Source organism: Bufo bufo, chromosome 6 (genome assembly GCF_905171765.1).
Source record: "Bufo bufo chromosome 6, aBufBuf1.1, whole genome shotgun sequence".
Lineage (NCBI taxonomy): Eukaryota > Metazoa > Chordata > Amphibia > Anura > Bufonidae > Bufo > Bufo bufo.
Window position 1 is genome coordinate 434,508,276 of NC_053394.1, and position 14,140 is coordinate 434,522,415.

General features: G+C 41.4%; 1 protein-coding gene across 1 annotated transcript; it reads right to left on the reverse strand.

Annotated features, from left to right (window-relative positions):
* Positions 1-3,806: 3,806 nt before the first annotated feature.
* Positions 3,807-12,766, reverse strand: LOC121003697 (protein SCO1 homolog, mitochondrial). The gene is made up of 7 exons (XM_040435565.1): positions 12,642-12,766; positions 10,238-10,348; positions 9,898-9,988; positions 6,145-6,342; positions 5,067-5,159; positions 4,864-4,979; positions 3,807-4,115 (listed from the first exon to the last, which is right to left on the reverse strand). Exons 1-7 carry the CDS (start codon positions 12,717-12,719, stop codon positions 3,981-3,983), a joined length of 822 nt encoding a protein of 273 aa, XP_040291499.1. The 5' UTR covers positions 12,720-12,766; the 3' UTR covers positions 3,807-3,980.
* Between the last annotated feature and the right edge of the window lie 1,374 nt (positions 12,767-14,140).

Below are 14,140 nucleotides of genomic sequence, written 5' to 3' on the forward strand. Positions count from 1 at the left end.
AATTACTAACATAGAAACATAGAATGTGTCGGCAGATAAGACCCATTTGGCCCATCTAGTCTGCCCAATATACTGAATACTATGGATAGCCCCCGGCCCTATCTTATATGAAGGATGGCCTTATGCCTATCCCATGCATGCTTAAACCCCTTCACTGTATTTGCAGCTACCACTTCTGCAGGAAGGCTATTCCATGCATCCACTACTCTCTCAGTAAAGTAATACTTCCTGATATTACTTTTAAACCTTTGCCCCTCTAATTTAAAACTGTGTCCTCTTGTGGTAGTTTTTCTTCTTTTAAATATGCTCTCTCCTTTACCGAGTTGATTCCCTTTATGTATTTAAAAGTTTCTATCATATCCCCTCTGTCTCTTCTTTCTTCCAAGCTATACATGTTAAGGTCCTTTAACCTTTCCTGGTAAGTTTTATCCTGCAATCCATGTACTAGTTTAGTAGCTCTTCTCTGAACTCTCTCTAGAGTATCTATATCCTTCTGGAGATATGGCCTCCAGTACTGCGCACAATACTCCAAGTGAGGTCTCACCAGTGTTCTGTACAGCGGCATAAGCACTTCACTCTTTCTACTGCTTATACCTCTCCCTATACATCCAAGCATTCTGCTGGCATTTCGTGCTGCTCTATTACATTGTCTTCCCACCTTTAAGTCTTCTGAAATAATGACCCCTAAATCCCTTTCCTCAGATACTGAGGTCAGGACTGTATCACTGATTTTATATTCTGCTCTTGGGTTTTTACGCCCCAGGTGCATTATCTTGCACTTATCCACATTAAATTTCAGTTGCCAGAGTTCTGACCATTCCTCTAGTTTTCCTAAATCCTTTTCCATTTGGCGTTTCCCTCCAGGAACATCAACCCTGTTACATATCTTTGTGTCTCTTGATTCCCCCCCAACCACCCCCCCCCCCTTACCATTCCTTTCCTTTCCCGTTGTTCCTTACTGTTATTATTTTGCCATTAATGGATTTATTTTAGACACCATGTACAGCTTCGATTTGCATTATTTGTCACTTCACTTCCATGAAATGCTTGTCATTCTGCCTTATATCAAAGTATGATAGTATGTGATTGTATGGTGTACTTTATTCTTTTAATAAAAAGAAATTTGGTTAAGAATATAACTACTATAATACTGCTCCTATGTACAAGAATATAACTACTATAATACTGCTCCTATGTACAAGAATATAACTACTATAATACTGCCTCCTATGTACAAGAATATAACTACTATAATACTGCCTCCTATGTACAGGAATATAACTACTATAATACTGCTCCTATGTACAAGAATATAACTACTATAATACTGCCTCCTATGTACAAGAATATAACTACTATAATACTGCTCCTATGTACAAGAATATAACTACTATAATACTGCTCCTATGTACAAGAATATAACTACTATAATACTGCTCCTATGTACAAGAATATAACTACTATAATACTGCTCCTATGTACAAGAATATAACTACTATAATACTGCTCCTATGTACAGGATATAACTACTATAATACTGCCTCCTATGTACAAGAATATAACTACTATAATACTGCTCCTATGTACAAGAATATAACTACTATAATACTGCCTCCTATGTACAGGATATAACTACTATAATACTGCCTCCTATGTACAATAATATAACTACTATAATACTGCCCCTATGTACAAGAATATAACTACTATAATACTGCCTCCTATGTACAAGAATATAACTACTATAATACTGCCTCCTATGTACAAGAATATATCTACTATAATACTGCCTCCTATGTACAAGAATATAACTACTATAATACTGCCTCCTATGTACAAGAATATAACTACTATAATACTGCTCCTATGTACAAGAATATAACTACTATAATACTGCTCCTATGTACAAGATATAACTACTATAATACTGCCTCCTATGTACAAGAATATAACTACTATAATACTGCTCCTATGTACAAGAATATAACTACTATAATACAGCTCCTATGTACAGGAATATAACTACTATAATACTGCTCCTATGTACAAGAATATAACTACTATAATACTGCTCCTATGTACAAGAATATAACTACTATAATACTGCTCCTATGTACAGGGATATAACTACTATAATACTGCCTCCTATATACAAGAATATAACTACTATAATACTGCTCTTATGTACAAGAATATAACTACTATAATACTGGCTCCTATGTACAAGAATATAACTACTATAATACTGCTCCTATGTACAAGAATATAACTACTATAATACTGCCTCCTATGTACAAGAATATAACTACTATAATACTGCTCCTATGTATAAGAATATAACTACTATAATACTGCTCCTATGTACAGGAATATAACTACTATAATACTGCTCCTATGTACAGGAATATAACTACTATAATACTGCTCCTATGTACAAGAATATAACTACTATAATACTGCTCCTATGTACAAGAATATAACTACTATAATACTGCTCCTATGTACAAGAATATAACTACTATAATACTGCCTCCTATGTACAAGAGTATAACTACTATAATACTGCTCCTATGTACAAGAATATAACTACTATAATACTGCTCCTATGTACAGGAATATAACTACTATAATACTGCTCCTATGTACAAGAATATAACTACTATAATACTGCCTCTAATGTACAAGAATATAACTACTATAATACTGCACCTATGTACAAGAATATAACTACTATAATACTGCTCCTATGTACAAGAATATAACTACTATAATACTGCCTCCTATGTACAAGAATATAACTACTATAATACTGCTCCTATGTACAAGAATATAACTACTATAATACTGCCTCCTATGTACAAGAATATAACTACTATAAATACTGCCTCCTATGTACAAGAATATAACTACTATAATACTGCCTCCTATGTATAAGAATATAACTACTATAATACTGCTCCTATGTACAAGAATATAACTACTATAATACTGCTCCTATGTACAAGAATATAACTACTATAATACTGCTCCTATGTACAAGAATATAACTACTATAATACTGCTCCTATGTACAAGAATATAACTACTATAATACTGCTCCTATGTACAAGAATATAACTACTATAATACTGCCTCCTATGTACAAGAATATAACTACTATAATACTGCTCCTATGTACAAGAATATAACTACTATAATACTGCTCCTATGTACAAGAATATAACTACTATAATACTGCCTCCTATGTACAAGAATATAACTACTATAATACTGCCTCCTATGTACAAGAATATAACTACTATAATACTGCTCCTATGTACAAGAATATAACTACTATAATACTGCTCCTATGTACAAGAATATAACTACTATAATACTGCTCCTATGTACAAGAATATATCTACTATAATACTGCCTCCTATGTACAAGAATATAACTACTATAATACTGCTCCTATGTACAAGAATATAACTACTATAATACTGCCTCCTATGTACAAGAATATAACTACTATAATACTGCATCCTATGTACAAGAATATAACTACTATAATACTGCCTCCTATGTACAAGAATATAACTACTATAATACTGCCTCCTATGTACAAGAATATAACTACTATAATACTGCCTCCTATGTACAAGAATATAACTACTATAATACTGCTCCTATGTACAAGAATATAAATACTATAATACTGCTCCTATGTACAAGAATATAACTACTATAATACTGCTTGTTATCCACTGGAACAACCATGATACTATAAAAAAAAACAAAAGAAAACTTTAGACCGGTTTGTAGAAAAATCAAACCTCTGGATCATTTTCATTTAATCAAAATAATAATTTACAGTCACCGCTGATAGCAGCAGTAAGAGTGCAGTATATAAAGGGAAACCAATATAATGAGGCGTATAATCAAACAGCTGCCACCTTGGAAGGTCTTCTCCACAGTAAAGATGGAGGCCGGGCGTGGCGCTATCTCGCCTTCTGGAATCGCTTCATATGAAGAGCTATAGAGGCTGTGATTTCTGAACTCGTCTTATTCTGTCCATAATAATCCACAAAGCTGCCGTCTGGTCCCACAAGGTACATGACGATGCTATGGTCCACCTGTGGAGGAGGGGATACGGTTACATGGCGATTAGGAACATCCGACAATTACATATTATCGTTATCTGCACAATGACAGCGGAGGCACCGCAGCGAGGTAAAGGAGGGGAAACACATGATGCAACTGGGAATATAAATCGGGGGATAAATTTATCCCCCCCCCCCCACGCAAACAGTGTTATCGGTGATGTTTTCCCGCCACTTGCACAAAACTTTTTGTGCATGAACCAGTTCTTCACCAATTTCCTGAAATAGGGGTGTGTCAGGGCGGGGAGGGGCCAGGGACTGTGTCAGGGCGGGGAGGGGCCAGGGACTGTGTCAGGGCGGGGAGGGGCCAGGGACTGTGTCAGGGCGGGGAGGGGCCAGGGACTGTGTCAGGGCGGGGAGGGGCCAGGGACTGTGTCAGGGCGGGGAGGGGCCAGGGACTGTGTCAGGGCGGGGAGGGGCCAGGGACTGTGTCAGGGCGGGGAGGGGCCAGGGACTGTGTCAGGGCGGGGAGGGGCCAGGGACTGTGTCAGGGCGGGGAGGGGCCAGGGACTGTGTCAGGGCGGGGAGGGGCAAGGGACTGTGCCAGCGGGTTCGGGCATATGACAGACCAGCGTACTGGTCTATGATAAATTCCCCCCAATGTTTGTGGAGGCCTGATTCAAAGGGACTGTGCATTTTTTGAAGAATTCTCCATGTTCTGGTTCCAAAGTAAGTTTAAGAGGTCGGTATCCCACCGCACAGGCATGGCCGTCTCACTCACAATGTAGTCGCTGTCATCATCCTTTGGTCCTGGGCTGAAATACACCCGGTACGCCTTGGCCACTTGCTCGATCTGCCCCACGGTGCCGGTCAGACCCAACAGTTTTGGGGAGAATTCTGCAGGCAATACATATTGTTATTGGGGTCAGATTTACAGCAGGTCATCCAGGAGATATACGGTAAATCCCATCATCTCTATCGTACCTTTAATATATTTGGCAACAGCATCCTTATCATCCCGTTCCGGATCCACAGTAATAAACACAGGAGTAAGGGTCGGAACCTCTTCAAGGGCTTCTGAAAACATTACACAGGGTGTAATTACTAATTCATCCTTTGGCTACCAGTGGTGTACATGTACGGCGCTGGATCAATGGGTAAGCATGACGGCATGGCTGGCGGGTCTTTGCTGTTTCAGACAGCAGAGGCCTGCGGCTAATGACCGCAATCAGCAATAATGCTGATCGCGGTCATTAAAGCCTTTAGATGCCGTGACCAAGTGTGATCACGGCATCTAAGTCTTGAAAAACACAGACGCGCGCGCTTCCGGGTCATTACTGGCATCCCTGTACGGCCAATGGAGATGCCAGCAATTGACTTTCATATGCTGGGTCTCTCTTAACAGACCCAGCGTATTAGAGCTGCAATTCTTATGTTGGCCAGCAGGAGGCAGACCAACATAAGAAATGAGCAATTCACATATTACCATGCTCCTGTATGGAACATGATAATATTGAATTTAAAAAAATGTGTGTGTTATAGCCTCAAACACTGACTACAAAAACATTTAAAAAAAATATATATATATATATATATATTATATGCAAAGAAATATAAAAATTAATTCAACCCCTTTTCCTTAGAATAAAAAAATATATACATAAATAAAAAATATAAACATCATGGGCATCACTGCATACAAAAAATGCCTGTACTATTAAAATATAAAAATATTTTTCCAATATGGTGAATGGTGTAACAGAAAAAAGCATCACAACGGCTGATTTGCCATTTTTTCATTGCTTCTCTTACCCAAAAAAATGTAGAAAAAAGTGATCAAAAAGTCACACACACTCCCAAATAGTGTAAATGTAAAACTACAGATCGTCCCGCAAAAAATGAGCCCCCACAGAGCTCAGAAGACATAACTATAAAAAAGTTATGGGAGCCATAATACGATGATGTAAAAAAAAACTTTTCTTTTTCTTCAAAGTTTTAATTTATTTTTAGGGAAAGCTGGTTGGTGACATGGATCGTCACTGCTATCTGTGTGGCCATTTACCCAGCTGGTCCACAACTTCTATCATCTTCTCGATCTCTTCAGGGCAGATGTCAGGACAGTGCGTGAACCCGAAGTACAGCAGGATCCACTGGCCCAGGAAGTGCTGATCTGTCTTAGGAAGCCCATTGTGATCCACTAAAGAGAATGGTCCACCCAGTAATGGCTTCCCCAGCGACCGGTTCTTCTCCCGCTCGATCTCTGCATCAGGAAACAAAGCAAAATGTTAACATATTATGAAGCCATACGTACTAAGGGTACAGTCACACGAACGCAAGCCGTCCGTGCCCGTGCTGTGGACCACAAATTGCGGCCCGCAATGCACAGGCCATGTGAATCCCTATTGTGGTTCAGACCCATTCACTTTTGCAGGGCGGAAGCACGGACCAAGAAGCCCAGAAAGTGCTTCAGAGTGCTTCCATGCCTTCGCTCCGCACTGCATCTTGAGGATTGTGGACTTATTCAAGTCAATGGGTCCACATCCGTGATTGACACGGCCGATGCTTGTATACTGCAGAACCGCCGTTTGAGGTCCGCAATACGGGCAAGGACGGCCTACGATCATGTAAACGGACGTTAAAGAAAAGTTTGGTGTTAACCCCTTAAGGACTCAGCCCTATTTCACCTTACGGACTTGGCCATTTTTTGCATATCTGACCAGTGTCACTTTAAGTGGTGATAACTTTAAAACGCTTTGACTTATCCAGGCCGTTCTGAGATTGTTTTTTCGTCACATATTTTACTTCATGACACTGATAAAATGGAGGAAAAAAAATTCACTTTTATTTATAAAAAAATACCAAATTTGCCCAAAATTTGGAAAAACGTGCAAATTTCCAAGTTTCAATTTCTCTACTTCTATAATGCATAGTAATACCTAAGAAAATAGTTATTACTTTACATTCCCCATATGTCTACTTCATGTTAGAATCATTTTGGGAATGACATTTTATTTTTGGGGGACGTTACAAGGCTTAGAAGTTTAGAAGTAAATCTTGAAATTTCTCAGAAATTTTCAAAAATCAACTTTTTAAGGACCAGTTCAGGTCTGGAGTCACTTGTGAGGCTCACATAATAGAAACCACCCAAAAATGACCCCATTCTAGAAACTAAACCCCTCAAGGTATTCAAAACTGATTTTACAAACGTCGTTAACCCTTTAGGTGTTCCAAAAGAATGAATGGAAAATAGAGATACAATTTCAAAATTTCACTTTTTTGGCAGATTTTCCATTTTAAGATATATTTTTTCCAGTTACAAAGCAAGGGTTAACAGCCAAACGAAACTTAATATTTATGGCCCTGATTCTGTAGTTTACAGAAACACCCCATATGTGGTCATAAACTACTGTACGGGCACACGGCAGGGCGCAGAAGGAAAGGAATGCCATACGGTTTTTGGAAGGAAGATTTTGCTGGAATGTAAGGTAACAAGAAATAGCTGTTTTGGCACGTTTCTTTTTCTCTTATTTACAACATTCATCTGACAGGTTAGATCATGTGGTATTTTTATAGAACAGGTTGTCACGGACGCGGCGATACCTAATATGTATACAATTTTTTTTATTTATGTAAGTTTTACACAATGAATTCATTTTTGAAACAAAAAAATCATGTTTTAGTGTCTCCATAGTCTGAGCGCCATAGTTTTTTCAGTTTTTGGGCGATTATCTTGGGTAGGGTCTCATTTTTTGTGGGATGAGATGACGGTTTGATGGGCATTATTTTGGGGTGCATATTACTTTTTGATCGCTTGCTATTACACTTTTTGTGATGAAAGGTGACCAAAAAATTGCTTTCTTTTTAACCTTTTTTTTTTACGGTGTTCACCTGAGGGGTTAGGTCATGTGATATTTTTATAGAGCCGGTTATTAAGGACGCGGCGATACCTAATATGTATACAATTTTTTTTATTTATGTAAGTTTTACACAATGATTTCATTTTTTAAACAAAAAAAAAAAATCATGTTTTAGTGTCTCCATATTCTGAGAAATAGTTTTTTCAGTTTTTGGGCGATTATCTTAGCTAGGGTCTAATTTTTTGCGGGATGAGATGGTGGTTTGATTGGCATTTGGCATTTTGGGGTGCATATGACTTTTTGATCGCTTGCTATTACACTTTTTGTGATGTAAGATGGCAAAAGAAAATTTTTACACCGTTTTTATTTTTTATTTTTAACGGTGTTCACCTGAGGGGTTAGGTCAGGTGATCTTTTTAAAGGGCCGGTTGATACGGACGCGGCGCTACCTAACATGTATACTTTTTCTTAATTAACTTAAGTTTTACACAATAACAGCTTTTTTAAAACAAAAAAAATGTTTTAGTGTCTCCATATTCTGAGACATAGTTTTTTAAATTTTTTGGGCGATTGTCTTAGGTAGGGTCTCATTTTTTGCGGGATGAGGTGAAGGTTAGATTGGTACTATTTTGGTGGGCAAACGCCTTTTTTGATCGCTTACTGTGATGTAAGGTGACAAAAAAATGGTTTATTTAGCACAGTTTTTATTTTTTATGGTGTTCATCTGACGGGTTAGGTCATGTGATATGTTTATAGAGCCGGTCGATGACGTTTTTGTTTATTTTTACTTAAAACTTAAATTTTTTGGGGGAAAACTTTATTTTTTCAACGTTTTTTTACTTTTGTTTTTGTCCCACTTTGGGACTTTAACTTTTGGGGGTCTAATCCCTTTTACAATGCATTCCAATACTTCTGTATTGGAATGTATTGGCTGTATGAGTAATACTTTCACACCTGCGTTAGGTGCTGATCCGTCTGGTATTTGCACAGACGGATCCGCACCTATAATGCAAACGCTTGTATCCGTTCAGAACGGATCCGTTTGCATTACCATGAACAAATGCAAACGGATCCGTTTTGACTTACACTGAAAGTCAATGGGGGACGGATCCGTTTTCAATTGCACCATATTGTGTCAGTGAAAACGGATCCGTCCCCCATTGACTTACATTGTAAGTCAGGACGGATCTGTTTGCCTCCGCATAGTCAGACCGACATCAAAAGCTGCAAGCAGCATTTTGGTGTCCGCCTCCAGAGCGGAATGGAGGCTGAACGGAGGCAAACTGATGCATTCTGAACAGATCATTATCCATTCAGAATGCATTAGGGCTGAACTGATCCGTTTTGGGCCGCTTGTGAGAGCCCTGAAACGGATCTCACAAGCGGACCCGGAAACGCCAGTGTGAAAGTAGCCTTACTCATACAGCTTCCGGCCTGTGAGATCCAGGGGGCTGGATCTCACAGGCTCGTGACCAGAATGCAGCGCCGATGCCTAAGGAAGGCATCGCGCTGCCTTCCATGCCATCGGGTTCCCCCTACAGCCGCAAGGGGACCCGATGGCACCTGCGCCCGCCACACCATTGAAAAGCCGCAAACCGCAGGTCTGAATTGACCTGCAGCTTGCGGCGATCGCCGACACGGGGGGTGGTCACGGGACCCCCCCCTCGCCTTTAGCCAAGGGGCCTGCTCAATGATTTGAGCAGGCACCGGGTTCCGATCACCGCCCGCCGGTGATTGGAAATACACAGGGCGTACAGGTACGCCCTGTGTCCTTAAGTACGCCCTGTGTCGGTAACAGGTTAAAGGGCCAGGTGATCTGTGCTGCACTTTTCCTTGTATACTTGGAGAAGCCCTCTTCATATTCAGTGAAGTAAAACACTCGCATCTTATGATACTTTCCGTGTCCGTTTATTTATTTGCGTATCTTTTCACACCCCTCTGCAGCGCCATAAACTCACTTTCCTCTTTCTCCTTTTTAACGTACTTCATGCCGGCCATCAGAGCTCCGCCCACTGCCACAGTGATGGCCAGAGACTTCCAGGACACAGGCTACTAGGACAGAAGGCAGAGAGGGTTAGAATCCCAATGTGTATGTGAAATACCAATATGTGGAGTAAGAATGAGCAATCTGTGGACGTCTGTCACTGGCGGAGTAGACCACACTTCTTATACAGAAGAGGACAAGTGGGAGATGAGAGTACGCCACGGCGCAGCGCTGCCTCTTCTTCTCACATGAATAATGAGCCACCGAAGACCACGTTCACCACATATATCACTCCCATCATGATTTATTCTTACCCCTGGTTTTGACTCCTTCTGCCTGTATCCTGGAGGAGGAGGGGGAAGTGTACTCAGTAAACGTGCGGAACAGGCGCCGCTCCACCATGTGTTACCCGGACGATTAACAACCTGGAAGAAGCGAGAGCAAAACTTGTAAACTGTGAGAAATGCAAGTAGGATATAATAGGGAGGGGTCACTGATGATGGGGTGTAGGATATAATGGGGGAGGGGTCACTGATGATGGGGTGTAGGATATAATGGGGGAGGGGTCACTGATGATAGGGTGTAGGATATAATAGGGAGGGGTCACTGATGATAGGGTGTAGGATATAATAGGGGAGGGGTCACTGATGATGGAGTGTAGGATATAATAGGGAGGGGTCACTGATGATGGGGTGTAGGATATAATGGGGGAGGGGTCACTGATGATGGGGTGTAGGATATAATAGGGGAGGGGTCACTGATGATGGGGTGTAGGATATAATAGGGGAGGGGTCACTGATGATGGGGTGTAGGATATAATGGGGGAGGGGTCACTGATGATAGGGTGTAGGATATAATAGGGAGGGGTCACTGATGATAGGGTGTAGGATATAATAGGGGAGGGGTCACTGATGATGGGGTGTAGGATATAATAGGGAGGGGTCACTGATGATGGAGTGTAGGATATAATAGGGGAGGGGTCACTGATGATGGAGTGTAGGATATAATACGGAGGGGTCACTGATGATGGGGTGTAGGATATAATGGGGGAAGGGTCACTGATGATGGAGTGTAGGATATAATGGGGGAGGGGTCACTGATGATGGGGTGTAGGATATAATGGGGGAAGGGTCACTGATGATGGGGTGTAGGATATAATGGGGGAAGGGTCACTGATGATGGGGTGTAGGATATAATGGGGGAGGGGTCACTGATGATGGGGTGTAGGATATAATAGGGAGGGGTCACTGATGATGGGGTGTAGGATATAATAGGGAGGGGTCACTGATGATGGGGTGTAGGATATAATGGGGGAGGGGGTCACTGATGATGGGGTGTAGGATATAATAGGGAGGGGTCACTGATGATGGGGTGTAGGATATAATGGGGGAGGGGTCACTGATGATGGGGTGTAGGATATAATGGGGGAGGTGTCACTGATGATGGGGTGTAGGATATAATGGGGGAGGGGTCACTGATGATGGGGTGTAGGATATAATGGGGGAGGGGTCACTGATGATGGGGTGTAGGATATAATAGGGAGGGGTCACTGATGATGGGGTGTAGGATATAATGGGGGAGGGGTCACTGATGATGGGGTGTAGGATATAATAGGGAGGGGTCACTAATGATGGGGTGTAGGATATAATAGGGGAGGGGTCACTGATGATGGGGTGTAGGATATAATAGAGAGGGGTCACTGATGATGGGGTGTAGGATATAATAGGGAGGGGTCACTGATGATGGGGTGTAGGATATAATGGGGGAGGGGTCACTGATGATGGGGTGTAGGATATAATGGGGGAGGGGTCACTGATGATGGGGTGTAGGATATAATGGGGGAGGGGGTCACTGATGATGGGGTGTAGGATATAATAGGGAGGGGTCACTGATGATGGGGTGTAGGATATAATGGGGGAGGGGTCACTGATGATGGGGTGTAGGATATAATGGGGGAGGGGTCACTGATGATGGGGTGTAGGATATAATGGGGGAGGGGTCACTGATGATGGGGTGTAGGATATAATGGGGGAGGGGGTCACTGATGATGGGGTGTAGGATATAATAGGGAGGGGTCACTGATGATGGGGTGTAGGATATAATGGGGGAGGGGTCACTGATGATGGGGTGTAGGATATAATGGGGGAGGGGTCACTGATCTGGAGGTATGTAACAAATATCCCTCAGAGATCAGGTATATGGGGGTATGCGAGGTAAATATCCCTCGTAGATCAGGTATGTAACAAATATTTCTCACAGATCAGGTATCTGAGGCTATGCGAGGTAAATATCCTTCATAGATCAGGTATCTGGAGGTATGTGAGGTAAAGTCACCTCAGATCAAGTATCTGAGGGTACATGGTATATATGTAATGGGGGAGGCATATAATGTAGAATATATTGGGGGAGGGGTGTATTGGTTGGGTGTAGGATATATTGGGGAGGGGTGTATTGCTGAAGTGTAGGATATATTGGAGGAGAGGTGTATTGCTGAAGTGTAGGATATATTGGAGGAGGGGTGTATTCTCGGGGTGTAGGATATATTTGAGGAGGGGTGTATTACCGGGGTATAGGATATATTGGGGGAGGGGTGTATTGCTGAGGTGTAGGATCTATTGGAGGAGAGGTGCATTCTCGGGGTGTAGGATATATTGGGGGAGGGGTGTATTCTCGGGGTGTAGGATATATTGGGGAGGGGTGCACGGGGTCAGGACTCACCCTGCAGGAGACGAGGAGACCCCCAGTTATTCTTCCCGGGCTCAGCCGAGCACAGAACATTGCACACTGCGCCGCCATGACACTGACCTCCAGCCTCACATGACCAGCGCTTCCCGTGTGCTCCACTCTCTTCTGTGCCCTGAAACAGCGACTGTCACTATGGTTCCGGGCTCATAACACTACCATCCATATCAGAAGGAACGTGAGCGGCTGAAGTAATGAGAGCAAAACCCACTCAGCCCTCCTAATACTGTCTATAGAGTAGAAGTCCGGGGAGTGTGGTAATGAGGTAAATACCCATCATAGATCAGATATCGGGGGTTACATGAGGTAAATACTCATCATAGATCAGATATTTGGGGTAGCATGAGCTAAATACCCCCCATACATCAGTTGTCTGAGTTAACACAAGGTAAATAACCCCCAATACATCAGATATCTGGGGTTACATGAGGTAAATACCCCTCATAGATCAGATATCTGGGGTTACATGAGGTAAATACCCCTCATAGATCAGATGTCTGAGGTAACATGAGGTAAATACCCCTCATAGATCAGATGTCTGGGGTAACATGAGGTAAATACCCCAAAGATCAGATAGCTGGGGTAATGTGAGGTATATACCCCTCATAGATCAGATATCTTGGGTAAAATGAGGTAAATACTCCTCATAGATCAGATATCTGAGATTACAGTACGTAAGTACCCCTCATAGATCAGATATATGAGGTAAGTAGCCCTAATAGATCAAGTATCTGAGGTTGCATGAGGTAATTACCCCTCATAGATTAACCCCTTAGGGACCGGCCTCATTTTCACTTTAACCCCCTCAGCCCCCAGTGCTTAAACACCCTGAAAGACCAGGCCACTTTTTACACTTCTGACCTACACTACTTTCACAGTTTATTGCTCGGTCATGCAACTTACCACCCAAATGAATTTTACCTCCTTTTTTTCTCACTAATAGAGCTTTCATTTGGTGGTATTTCATTGCTGCTGACATTTTTACTTTTTTTGTTATTAATCGAAATTTAACGATTTTTTTGCAAATAAATGACATTTTTCACTTTCAGTTGTAAAATTTTGCCAAAAAAACGACATCCTTATATAAATTTTGCTCTAAATTTATTGTTCTACATGTCTTTGATAAAAAAAAAAGTTTGGGTAAAAAAAAAAATGGTTTGGGTAAAAGTTATAGCGTTTACAAACTATGGTACAAAAATGTGAATTTCCGCTTTTTGAAGCAGCTCTGACTTTCTGAGCACCTGTCATGTTTCCTGAGGTTCTACAATGCCCAGACAGTACAAACACCCCACAAATGACCCCATTTCGGAAAGTAGACACCCTAAGGTATTCGCTGATGGGCATAGTGAGTTCATAGAACTTTTTATTTTTTGTCACAAGTTAGCGGAAAATGATGATTTTTTTTTTTTTCTTTTCTTACAAAGTCTCATATTCCACTAACTTGTGACAAAAAATAAAAACTTCCATGAACTCAC

What these genes read in the sequence shown, in the direction of transcription:
- LOC121003697 (XM_040435565.1), bottom strand. Translation starts at nt 12,719, where the DNA reads ATGGCGGCGCAGTGTGCAATGTTCTGTGCTCGGCTGAGCCCGGGAAGA. An exon ending in AGAAGTTGTGGACCAGCTGG is followed by an intron (nt 5,160 to 6,144) that starts GTAAATGGCCAC and finishes TAATGTTTTCAG; the next exon opens with AAGCCCTTGAAGAGGTTCCG. An exon ending in TGTTGCCAAATATATTAAAG is followed by an intron (nt 4,980 to 5,066) that starts GTACGATAGAGA and finishes TATTGCCTGCAG; the next exon opens with AATTCTCCCCAAAACTGTTG.